The following is a 12,708-nucleotide window of genomic DNA, read 5'->3' on the forward strand; positions in this document are numbered from 1 at the left end:
TCATAACTGCCCTGTGAGAAATGTACTGTTAAGGATGTATTGGGTTTGTTAATCAAGTAAATCTCTAACATACTGATCATGAGTCTGGACACAGTGGCTCTCACCTATAATCCCAGCACTTTGAGATGGCAAGGAGGGCGGATCACTTGAGGTCAAAAGTTCAAGACTAGTCTGGCCAACATGAGGAAAACCCCATCTCTACCAAAAATACAAAAATCAGTCACTGTCATGGCGCATTCCTGTAATCCCAGCTACTTGTGAGACTGAGACAGGAGAATTGCTTGAACCTGGGAGGTGGAGGTTGCAGTGAGCCAAGATCACACTACTGCACTCCAGCCTGAGCGACAGAGTAAGACTCTGTATCAGTAAAAATAATAAAATACTGATTGTGGAAAAGTGGTCTCATGTACATGTAGGGAAAATAATAAACCTCAATTTATATCAAAACTTTATTTCGTCCTTTTAAAACTCTTATTTTCTATTTGTATTATGTGTTCTTAGGATAACCTATTGATCTTTGTGTATGCTTTATAAACTGTAGGAGGTGTCTGCAATTATTTTTTGTTTTAGATCACAAAAATTCGATAGCTACTCTTTTCAGATAAGAACCTGCTTATAGGCCAGGTGCAGTGGCTTACACCTGCAGTCTCAGGTCTTTGGAAGGATATGGCAGGTGTATTGCTTGAGTTTAAGAGTTTGAGATCAGCCTGGTCAACATGAACATGGCAAAACCGCATCTCTACAAAAAATACAAAACTTAGCCATGTGTGGTAATACACACCTGTAGTCCCAGCTACTTAGGAGGCTAAACTGGGAGGATGGCTTGAGCCCTAGAAGCAGAGGTTGCAGTGAGCCGAGATTGTGCTACTGTATTTTAGACCGGATAGCAGAGCCAGGACCCTGTCTCAAAAAAAGAATCTACTTGTAAAACTTAAACAGATATAGGAACATCTTATGGGAGTATTGCTGTTGTTTTAATATGACACTGTTAAGTATTCTGGAGATACCCATTTAACTTCCCATGTCCTATTCCAGGAGCCTGTCTAGAGAATCTGAACTTCAGGGTCTCTTTTAAAGGGAAACCTGGTGTACCATGTGATTACTACCAATTCTGGTTGGATAATAAAAAGGTTGCTCACCTTGAAGAAAAAAAAAGCAAAAACTCTGATGTGGGGCCCAGTGACTCACCCCTGTAATCCCAGCACTTCCTGCCAAGGCAGGAAGACCACTTGAGGCCAGGAGTTCGAGACCAGCCTGGCCAACATTGCAAAACCCCGTCTCTACTAAAAATACAAAAATTAGCCAGGCATGGTGGCATGTGCCTGTAGTCCCAGTTACTCAGGAGGCTCAGTCATGAGAATTGCTTGAACCCAGGAGGTGGAGGTTGCAGTGAGCTAAGATGGTACCACTGTACTCCAGTCTGGGCAACAGAACAAGACTCTATCTAAAAAAAAAAAGAAAGAAAGAAAAAGAAAATCAAAAGAACTCAAGATATACAAGCCCTCAAGAAGTTTGCTTCATATAAAATTCTTAAAATGCAACAAAGCCTGGGCAACATAGTAAACCCTATGTTTCTTTTTTTTTTAAGACAGGATCTCACTCTGTCACCCAGGCTGGAGTACAGTAGCATGATCACAGCTCACTGCAGCCTCCACACCCCCCACCCCCCACCCAGGCTCAGGTGATCCTCCCACTTCCACATGCACTGCCATGCCTGGCTAGTTTTTTTTTTTTTATTTGTTGAAGGCACAAGGTTTTGCCATATTGCCCCGGCTGGTCTTGAACTCCTGCGCTCAAGCAGTTCAACTGCCTTGGCCTCCCAAAGTGGTAGGATTTATAGACGTAAGCCACTGTGCCCAGCCCCCATCTTTTTTTTTTTTTTTTTGAGGCAGCATCTCTGTTGCCCAGGCTGGAATGCAGTGGTGTAATCTCAGCTCATTGCCATCTCCACTTCCCAGGCTCAAGCAGTTCTTCTGCCTCAGCCTCCCGAGTAGCTGGGACTACAGGCATGCACCACCTCACCTGGCTAATTTTTGTATTATTAGTAGAGATGGGGTTTTACCATGTTGCTCAGACTGGTCTTGAATTCCTGAGCGAAAGCGATCTGCCCACCTTGGCCTCCCAAAGTGCTGGGACTAAAGGTGTGAGCCACGGTGCCTGGCCCCATCTCTTTAAGGAAAAAAATAAAGGCAACTAGAGGATATAAACCGCCCAAACAAAGGAGTATACCCAGAAAGAGGAAGATGTGACCTGGGGAAACAGGAGAATCTGAAACCAGGGAGAACATTAGCTCTGTGGTGGACTAGGGAACCAGTGGTTCACACTGGAGCAGGAGGCCAAAGGTTACTAAGAGGGATGTCTGTGGTATTGTTAGTTACCAGGTGTGCTTGTTATTATTGAGAGGAGGTATACCAGTCTGCAGGAAAGTTACACAAGAAAAGCTGAGTAACTGAAGATGGATAGAGAGCTAAGCCATCAAAAACCCGAGGCAGTCATTAGGAGAAAAATAAGACATTATAGAAGAAAAGACATAAAATCATGGCAACAAAAAATTACGTTATAACAGTATTAGAAAGATGGAAAAGAAGGACACTTCCACAGTAGCAAGTCAGTAGAAAATGTGTGAAATAAAGATTAAGAAATAACTTTTGAAATAGTCTGAAATACAGAGGTAAATTTTAGAAGCAACTGTAAAAAAGAGTTGAAAGTGGATGCCTCTGGCTAACTGGAGGGCTATGGGGCGAGGGGGGGGAATATGATTTTTATTAAAAGTCTTGTATTTGACTTTTTAAATAGTATATGTGTATTACCTTGATGAACATTAAATTTTCTTAGTCTGAAAAATTACAATTTGTATTAATAACCAGATTCTAATAGCTCTTAATATACTAGTCTTAGCTACATAAGTCTCATGTATTAACGTGTTTAACAGTCTTAAAATGCTCTTTTTAAATGTTTTTCAGTTGCCTTGTTGAAGGGGATGCTAAAGAAGAAATATTGCAGCCACCAGAACCTCATCCAGTGCCACCCATCTTGACACCTTCTCCCCCTTCAGCTTTCCCAACAGTCACTACTGTGTGGCAGGATAATGATAGATACCATCCAAAGCCAGTGTTGCATATGGTTTCATCAGAACAACATTCAGCAGACCTCAACAGGAACTACAGTAAATCAACAGACCTTCCAGGGAAAAGTGAATCAACAGTTGAACAAATAGATAAAAAATTGGAACGAAATTTAAGTTTTGAGATTAAGAAGGTCCCTCTCCAAGAGGGACCAAAAAGTTTTGATGGGAACTCTCTTTTGAATAGGGGACATGCAATTAAAATTAAATCTGCTTCACCTTGTATAACTGATAAAATCTCTAAACAACAGGAATTAAGTTCAGATCTAAATGTCGATGATATTTCTCAGAATTCTTGTGTGGACTGCAGTGTAACACAATCAAACAAAGTTCCAGTTACTCCACCAGAAGAATCACAGAATTCAGACACACCTCCAAGGCCAGACCGCTTGCCTCTTGATGAAAAAGGACATGCAACGTGGTCATTTCATGGACCTGAAAATGCCATACCCATACCTGATTTATCTGAAGGCAATTCCTCAGATACCTACTATCAAACTATGAAAACTGTGAGTTTAACAACAAGTCCTACAACACGAGTTGAAACCCATGATCTTGTGGATCATAACACTTCACCTCTCTTCAGAACACCCCTCAGTTTTACTAATCCACTTCACTCTGATGACTCGGACTCAGATGAAAGAAACTCTCATGGTGCTGTGACCCAGAATAAAACTAATATTTCAACAGCAAGTGCCACAGTTTCTGCTGCCACTAGCACTGAAAGTATTTCTACTAGGAAAGTATTGCCAATGTCCATTGCTAGACATGATATAACAGGAACAATACATTCAGGTGCTGAAAAAGGTAATAATACAGTGTCTAATACTTAATTGTCTTTACTATGTGCCAGTCACTGTTTTAATCACTTTAGCTGTAGTAATTTATTATGTTTTATTTCACACCATACTATAGAACCTACAGCAAAATTGTCTTAGATATTAATTTTTTTATACAAGTTTTTAATTTATTGTTAACAATTTGATCACATTACATTACTGGGTTTTGTGTTTCTAAAGTATTTTAGTAGTTATAACTGGATAATTTATTTCTTTTGTATTGTAGGTCTTAGTGTTTTTGTATTGGTCAAAAATTTATGTAATTGAAGAATTAGAAATAGCGTAGGGAAGAATTACTTAAAATAACAGTGGCAGAAATACTCTAGAATGTTTTGGTTGGTGGTACAATGTCACCCATGTTTCTCATAAATATTTAGTCATCTTTTTGCTATTCCTTTAACTATGGATTACCTTTTGGGTTTTTTTGGTTGTTCATTTTTATTAATTTCACAAATGCTTGCAAATAAGGCTGCTTTCAACCTGAGTTTAACCCAAGAACACTACTGCAAACTACTCAATAGAATATGGGCAGTTTAATTCATTCAGTAGTGAGTGGGCTATCTGCATAGCTAGTCATCAAAGCTATAATTTAATGAATTACTCTTTTTTAAGCACTCTTAGCATTTCAAGATAATACATGCACTCAATTCCCAAAATTTATTATTGCTTCTTGAACCCCCTCTTTGATCTGCTAAAAGTAATGATGGCTGCCATCTTTTAAGTAAACATATAAATTTGAAAGCTATTTATTGATATACTGATTATCAATGGTCATTTACCATCAGTGTTCTTTGATAGTGACACATACTGGTATTTATAATGTGCAGGCAAAATAATTACCATGACCTTGAAAGATTATTTTGTTGTTGGTGGTTTTTGTCTTTTTTGTTTTGTTTTTTTGAGACGGAATCTCACTCTGTCACCCAGGCTGAAGTGCAGTGTCGTGATCTTGGCTGACTACATGCAACCTCTACCTCCTGGGCTCAAACAATCCTTCCACCTCAACCTCCTGAGTAACTTGGGATTACAGGCACATGCCACCATTCCTGGCTACTTTTTGTGTTTTTAGTAGAGACAGGGTTTCATTATGTTTGCCAGGGCAGCCTCAAAGTTCTGGCTTCAAGTGATCTGCCTGCATCGGCCTCCCAAAGTGTCGGGATTACAGGCGTGAGTCACCACACCTGGCCTTGAAAGATTATTTTTTGTTTCTGACCCATTATACCACCCATACAGTAGTGCTTTTATTTTCTCTAACTCACACATACTGTATTTTTTTTTTTTTTTTTTTTTTTTGGCAAAGAAGAAATTTATTAGCTTACAAGGTAAATGGGGGGATTAAGTAATCAAATCATGGGAAGAGTAAGGATACAGCTAAACCTTAGCATCAATGGGAGAAGAATTTTAGACCCTATAGGAATCTACCTCTATCTTTCATCTATGTCTTTAATATTATTTTGAAATTTCTTTTTTTTTAATTTTTTAATTTTTTTATTGCATTTTAGGTTTGGGGGTACATGTGAAGAACATGCAAGATTGTTTCATAGGTACACACATGGCAGTGTGGTTTGCTGCCTTCCTTCCCCTCACCTGTATCTGTCATTTCTCCCCACGCTATCTCTTCCCACCTCCCCACCTCCCCGTCCCTCCCCTATTACATACTGTATTTTTTAACTTGAGAGAGTTTTTTTGGTAGAATAGATGACAGTCTTAATCTAATTGCTTAAATTACACAATACTCTTTACTTGATTTGTCTTTGTTTTATTTGAAGGATCTTCAGAAGATAATGGTTAGCATAATAGATATTACTTTACCAGTTTACCATAATTTTAAGTTGCTAATGTCTTTTCTTCCTCAACTTCAGAGTTTGAAATATAACTGTCCAGCTATAACTATGTAAGAAAATATGTAGATAAGAAATTTCATTTCTGGGCTTTTTTTAGTATATCAAGCATGTGGTATTGTACCTAGGAGGTTTTATTGTTCTTTTAAAACCATTGCTGAAAATAGAATTTGATGAGGGCCAGAAGGATGCATGATACGATATGCTCATTAAAAGTTACTGCCACATGTCCAGTCTGTTGGTGGCTCAGACCTGTAATCCCAGCACTTTGGGGATTACAGAAAGATCACTTGAGTCCAGGAGTTCATGACCAGTCTGGGCGACATAGTGACACCTCATCTCTGCAAAATGATGAAAAACTAGCCAGGCATGGTGGTGCACTCTTGTGGTCAAGCGGCTGAGGTGGGAGGATCACTTGAGCCTAGGAGCTTGAGGCTACAGTGAGCTCTAAGTGCATCACTGCACTCTGCCTGGGCAACAGAGGGAGGCCCTGTCTGCAAAAAAAAAGAGTAAATCCAGGCCTGTGGCTCACGTCTGTAATCCCAGCACTTTGGGAGGCCAAAGCAGGCGGATCACGAGTTCAGGAGATCGAGACCATCCTGGCTAACACGGTGAAACCCCATCTCTACTAAAAATAGAAAATATTAGCTGGGTGTGCTGGTACACACCTGTAGTCCCAGCTACTTGGGAGGCTGAGGCAGGAGAATAGCTTGAAACCTGTAAAGTGAAAGTTGTAATGAGCCGAGATGGAGCCACTGCACTCCAGACTGGGACACAGAGCAAGACTCCATCTCAAAAAAAAAAAAAAAAAGAGTAAGACATGCTGTACAGAAACACCCTACTATGTGCCATCCCATTTTTGTTCATTTGGTTTTGTATTTCAAAGCAAAAACCACTATAAACGTGATTTTTGGGGTTTTCCCCCACGCTACCGTAACTATGTTATTGGTTTGATATTAACTAAAGATTTTTCTTTGTGTAAATGTTCTTTGTTGCAGCATACTTTCAAGAAGTCCTATTTTTAATGTGTTGCCAAATATTTACCATATAGATTATTTACTTTATAGATTATTTATTTACCTTGTAAATTATTTCCTTTGTAGATTATTATCTTATTGAACTGCTGGCACCAAAATTAGAGTTTCGAGGTTTTTTTTTTTTTTGGTCCTAGAACTTGTTAGTGAATTACAGTCATACATTGGATTTCTGAATGACAGGGATTTTTTTTTGCGAGGGAGTCTTGCTCTGTCACCCAGGCTGGAGTGCAGTGGCACAGTCTCGGCTCACTGCAACCGCCACTTCCTAGATTCTGGCGATTCTCCTGTCTCAGCCTCCCAGGTAGCTGGGACCGCAGGCACATGCCACCATGCCCAGCTAATTTTTTATTTTTAGTAGAGATGAGGTTTCATCATGTGGGCCAGGGTGGTCTCAAACTCCTGAACTCAGTTGATGTGCCTGCCTTGGCCTCCTAGAGTGCTGGGATTACAGGTGTGAGCCACAGCACGCACTGGGATATGTTCTGAGAAAACTAGGTCATTAGGTAACTTTGTCATTGTGTGAATGTCATAGAATGTATTTACACAAACCTAGATGGTATAATGTACTACACATCTGGGCCATATGTTGTAGCATATTGTTCCTAGGCTACAAACCTGTATAGCATATTACCATATTGAACAGTTGTAACACAATGGTAAGTATTTGTGTATCTACACATAGAAAAGGTACAGTAAAAATGTAGTATCATAATCTTACAGGACCACTGTTTATGTAATCTTGTTATTGATGAAAATGTTATTATGTAGTGCATACCTGTAATAGAATAATTTTGTACTGATACCTAAAATAACCTCTGCATAAGTTTCTGCCTGAGTTATGATTTCAGTCTTGACTTAGGCCTCCTAAAAGATTTCTCAAATTCAGCTACAGAAGGCCCCATACAGTGTAGGATTTGCAAAAGCCTATGTAAAATGTGCAGTCTCTGGTTGGATAACCTCTAAAACAGAAGTTTGTAACAGGAAAGGCAATCCAGGGTTCCAGGGAGAAACATGCATTTGCAAAGCAAGGGCCACACTTAGAAAATAAAAGTCTTTAAGGGTGAGAAGTGTCATGAGAGAAAAATCACAGAGTTTCTGAAAGATAACTGATAGAAAAAGGGCTGAACTGCCCTTTTTGTTTAGTTCATTTATGAAATGGTACCCGAATGCCAAGATTATGTGTCACTTCCTTCCAACAGCCATCTCATAGTTACTAACTGTGCGCCGTTAGTAACAAGAGGGCAAGGAGAAATACGGTGATGACTCAGACTACCACTACTGGATAATGTAGATAGTTCTTCAGTGGCAAGAGAGAGTTCTGGTACTCTTAGTATACATACCAAGTATTGGACCAGAACTCTTGTTTCAGCTGGACCTAGAGGCTGTATTTTCTTGTGTCTCCAACTAAGTAAATGTAGGAGGGGCAAGAGCAATCATATTCACCTAATGTGTGTTGAAAATTGAAAAGACCTGCCGGGCGCGGTGGCTCAAGCCTGTAATCCCAGCACTTTGGGAGGCCGAGGCGGGTGGATCACGAGGTCGAGAGATCGAGACCATCCTGGTCAACATGGTGAAACCCCTTCTCAACTAAAAATACAAAAAACTAGCTGGGCGTGGTGGTGCGTGCCTGTAATCCCAGCTACTTAGGAGGCTGAGGCAGGAGAATTGCCTGAGCCCAGGAGGCGGAGGTTGCGGTGAGCCGAGATCGCGCCATTGCACTCCAGCCTGGGCAACAAGAGTGAAACTCCGTCTCAAAAAAAAAAAAAAAAAAAAAAATTGAAAAGACCTATGCGGAGCCCATCAGGTGTGGTAAAATAGAGTATCATGGCAAAACTCTGTGCATTTAAGAACAATGGGCAAAGCGCAAGACAAAATAATACAGGACCATCACATTTCCTTTTCTCTGTCCCACTCCCCAGCCTGAGAGTTCACACACAGAATTGTATCCTCATATTTTCTTTCTGTGCCTCCAGTGAAAACTCAAGACATCAAATACACTCATTTAACTTAAACCATAATAAAGCTAACCAGTGAGGCTTACTTAATGCACTGTCTTTTCCAAGAGCTAATTTCGTCTTTACTAGTGAAAAACCTGTATATAGCTTCGGTCAGCATTCTCAAAAAGTACAGCCATGTGCCACTCTGCACAAAATTTTTAGCAATAATAAATGAAGATTTTTTAAAAACTTTAGTAGCTTATAATTTGTATTGGAAAAATAACTACTATTTCAAATGTTATTTCAGTTATTGCTGTTTAAGACATGACTGAGGTACACAGTTAAGATTAAAATGACTCAGATTTTAAAAGTGAATAGTACAGATGGTACATACTATGGCAAAAATCATGAAAGGTGTTAAGCCACTGAATGACTGAGGTACACAGTTAAGATTAAAATGACTCAGATTTTAAAAGTGAATAGTACAGATGGTACATACTATGGCAAAAATCATGAAAGGTGTTAAGCCACTGAATGCCCTTTAGGAAAAACTGGCTTAGGCGTTTCACAACTCAAATGACCAAAGCTTTCCTTTTTAAACACAAAAGTATCATCAGTAAGCTCAGTAGAGAAGTCACTTGCCTGCTGACTTCTCTAATGAAGATTCCCTTCAGGCTTGGAAAACTGAATGATGTCTGTAGAGTGGCAGGAAAGTCATGAGAGAGAGTCGTTTTCTGTATGCAGTATCTTTGCTCAATAAGAATCATAATTCTTGATAATGAGTTGAGTGGAAAATTTTCTTGCTTTCTTTTTTTTCTTTGCATTTTTAAAAACTGATCTAGATACTTGTGACAGGAATTTTTAGAATATCAAGAAAGTTCTCTGATTCTGTTTAGATGACATGTTAATGTTTAATAATTTGTCTAAATTTTGTGTGTTTAATTTAGATGTTGATGTTAGTGAAGATTCACCTCCTCCCCTACCTGAAAGAACTCCTGAATCTTTTTTGTTAGCAAGTGAACATAGTGAGTGTCTCTTTTGCTTTTACATTTAGTTCATATTCTAATAGTAAACTCTGGAAAACATGCCTGATTTTAATCTATTAGCTATTGTGCTGCATAGTTAAATTTAATATCAAGTGAATTGATACTGACATCTTTTTAATTCCTTGTGTGAAAAATGCTTTTAAATATTTTTTACTTGCTAAGATCGATAGAAATTACTGCATTTATGTTAGATGTCAGAATTCATTTAAATACAATTATAGGCCAGGCACGGTTGCTCAAGCCTGTAATCTCAGCACTTTGGGAGGCTGATGCGGGTAGATCACCTGAGGTCAGGAGTTCAAGATCAGCCTGGCCAACGTGGTGAAACCCCGTGTCTATTAAAAGTACAAAAATTACCTTGGTGTGGTGGTGGGCGCCTGTAATCCCATCTACTCAGGAGGCTGAGGCATGAGAATCACTTGAACCCGGGAGACCGAGGTTGCAGTGAGCTGAGATCGCACCAGCCTGGATGAAGAGCAAGACTCCATCTCAATCAATGCAATTATAAGGCCGGGCTTGGTGGCTCATGCCTGTAATCCCAGCAGTTTGGGAGGCCGAGGCGGGAGGATTACCTGAGGTCAAAAGTTCAAGACCACCTTGACCAACATGGAGAAACCCCGTCTGTGCTGAAAATACAAAATTAGCTGGACATGGTTGCACATGCCTGTAATCCCAGCTATTTGGGAGGCTGAGGCAGGAGATTCTCTTGAACTTAGGAGGTAGAGGTTGCAGTGAGCTGAGATCGCATCATTGCACTCTAGCCTGGACAACAAGAACAAAACTCTGCCTCAGAAAAAAAGTAAAAATTAAAACTAAATACAATTATAAGTGTATTTGCAATCTGGTGTATTTTTATTGATTAAAAGTAGCACTTATTTACAAAGACTCATTAATTGCTTCCCTTAAGGGCTTAGGTAAGTAAACATTTCTGTTGGGTATGGGTGGTCATCACTGGATTGGTGTTAACCGAAAGATACCTAAGACCACTGAAGTAGACTGGGCACATTGGCTCATACTTGTAATCCCAGCACTTTGGAAGTCCAAGGTGTGAGAATTGCTTGAGCCCAAGAGTTTGTGACCAGCCTGGGCAACATAGTGCTATCTCATCTCTACTAAAAATAAAAAAATTAGCTAGTCATGGTGGTAGGTACCTGTAATCCCAGCTGCTTGGGAGGCCGAGGCAGGAGAATTGCTTGAACCCAGGAGGCAGAGGTTGCAGTGAGCCAAGACTGTACCATTGCTCTCCAGCCTGGTCTACAAGAGCAAAAACTCCATCTTAAAAAAAAAAAAAAAAGAAAACTAACCAGGCATGGTGGCATGTGCCTGTAGTCCTTGCCACTCAGGAGGCTGAAGAAGAAGGATTGCTTGATCCTTGGAGTTAGAGGCTGCGGTGAGCCATGATCGCGGCACTGCACTCCAGTTGGGTAACAAAGTGAGACCCTGTCTGGGGAAGTAAAAAAAAGACCACTGGAGTATCAGACCTGGAAGAAAGTGATCATACTTCACAACATTTTTATAATGTACTTCACCCTATTCCTCTTAAAAAAGAGTACAGAAACAGCTTGATTGTATTTACAGTGTCTCATGCTCAGTGGAGGTGCTCACTAATATAATATAATTACATTTTACCAATATATTAATTTTGACTTTTTTTTTTAAATTTTGTGTGATGGAGTCCCACCCTGTCACCTAGGCTGGAGTGCTGAGGCGATCTTGGCCCAGTGCAACCTCCACCTTCTGGGCCCAAGCTATTCTGCATCAGCCACCTGAGTAACTGCGATTAGAGGCATGCACTGTCACTCCTGGCTAATTTTTTTTTGTATTTTTTGATAGAGACAGGGTCTCACCATTTTGGCCAGGCTAGTCTTTAACTCCTGACCTCAAGTGATCCACCTGCCTTGTCCTCCCGAAGTGAATTTTGACTGATATTAAGATAAATGTTGAAGAACTAGGCACCGTGGCTTATGCCTGTGGTCCCAGCACTTTGGGAGGTTAAGGCAGGTGGATCTCTGTTCCACATTGCCCTAGAAGTTAAAGACCAGCGTGGGCAACATGGCCAATCCTGTCTGCACAAAATCAAAAACCAGCCAGGCGAGGTGGTGTGCACCTATAGTCCCGGCTACTCAAGAGGCTCAAATGAGAAGATTGCCTGAAGGTTGAAGTTACAGTGAGCCGAGATGGTACCTGGTCAACAGAGTGAGACTGTCTCAACAACAACTAAAAAGAATGTTGGAAACCATAAAGCAGTTTACCTCATTTGTCTAAGTCTGTCACATTATCTGTAGATTATAATAAACTCTGATGACTGAATTTATTTAGTTAGGTCTTGAAGGAAGGAAACATAAAGGAATTTTCTCGAATTAATAGAAATTACAATTTTTTTTTAAAGAAACTTAAGAAATATGCTTACCCAGAAACTACAAAATTTTTGTGGAAGTGATAGTTTCTAAAATCTTTAGGATCTATTTTTTATATTACTTTAGTTCAAAGAAATTTCAAAAATTAAAGATGTTAATAATGATAAGATTTCATTTTTCTCAGATACACCTGTAAGATCTGAATGGAGTGAACTTCAAAGTCAGGAACGAGCTGAACAAAAAAAGTCTGAAGTGAGTCCTTTTGGAATTGGAACAGTTATAGCTTAACATTTTTACTCTTTATCTTGCACTTGTTGAAATAGCTGTCATCTTAAGATCATTAAATATAGTTTATAATTTTTGGCTAGCATTTCTTAGGCTAAGATTTCAGATGAAAAGCCCATATTAAAGGTAGGATCTGAAATTTCTTTAAAGGGTAACATGATCTACATACAACCATCGCTTTAAAGTATTGTTTTCTCAAGCTGTTTTTGAAATTTGTAAATTATGACATGTTTCAAATAATT

General features: G+C 39.5%; 1 protein-coding gene across 4 annotated transcripts in view; it reads left to right on the plus strand.

Moving 5' to 3' along the window:
* PTPN12 (protein tyrosine phosphatase non-receptor type 12) overlaps positions 1 to 12,708 on the plus strand; it is a 115,948-nt gene that overhangs the window by 90,948 nt on the left and 12,292 nt on the right. For 2 of the 4 annotated variants that reach the window (XM_074379302.1, XM_074379301.1), the window contains exons 13-16: positions 2,964 to 3,931; positions 5,466 to 5,507; positions 9,726 to 9,803; positions 12,366 to 12,433. In XM_074379302.1, the coding sequence (XP_074235403.1) occupies positions 2,964 to 3,931; positions 5,466 to 5,507; positions 9,726 to 9,803; positions 12,366 to 12,433 (1,156 nt within the window). The remainder of the gene's footprint in view (positions 1 to 2,963; positions 3,932 to 5,465; positions 5,508 to 9,725; positions 9,804 to 12,365; positions 12,434 to 12,708) is intronic. The other 2 variants (XM_003921134.4, XM_010344670.3) reach the window with 2 other exon arrangements.

The sequence above is a fragment of the Saimiri boliviensis genome, chromosome 10 (assembly GCF_048565385.1).
Source record: "Saimiri boliviensis isolate mSaiBol1 chromosome 10, mSaiBol1.pri, whole genome shotgun sequence".
NCBI classification, from domain to species: Eukaryota; Metazoa; Chordata; class Mammalia; order Primates; family Cebidae; genus Saimiri; species Saimiri boliviensis.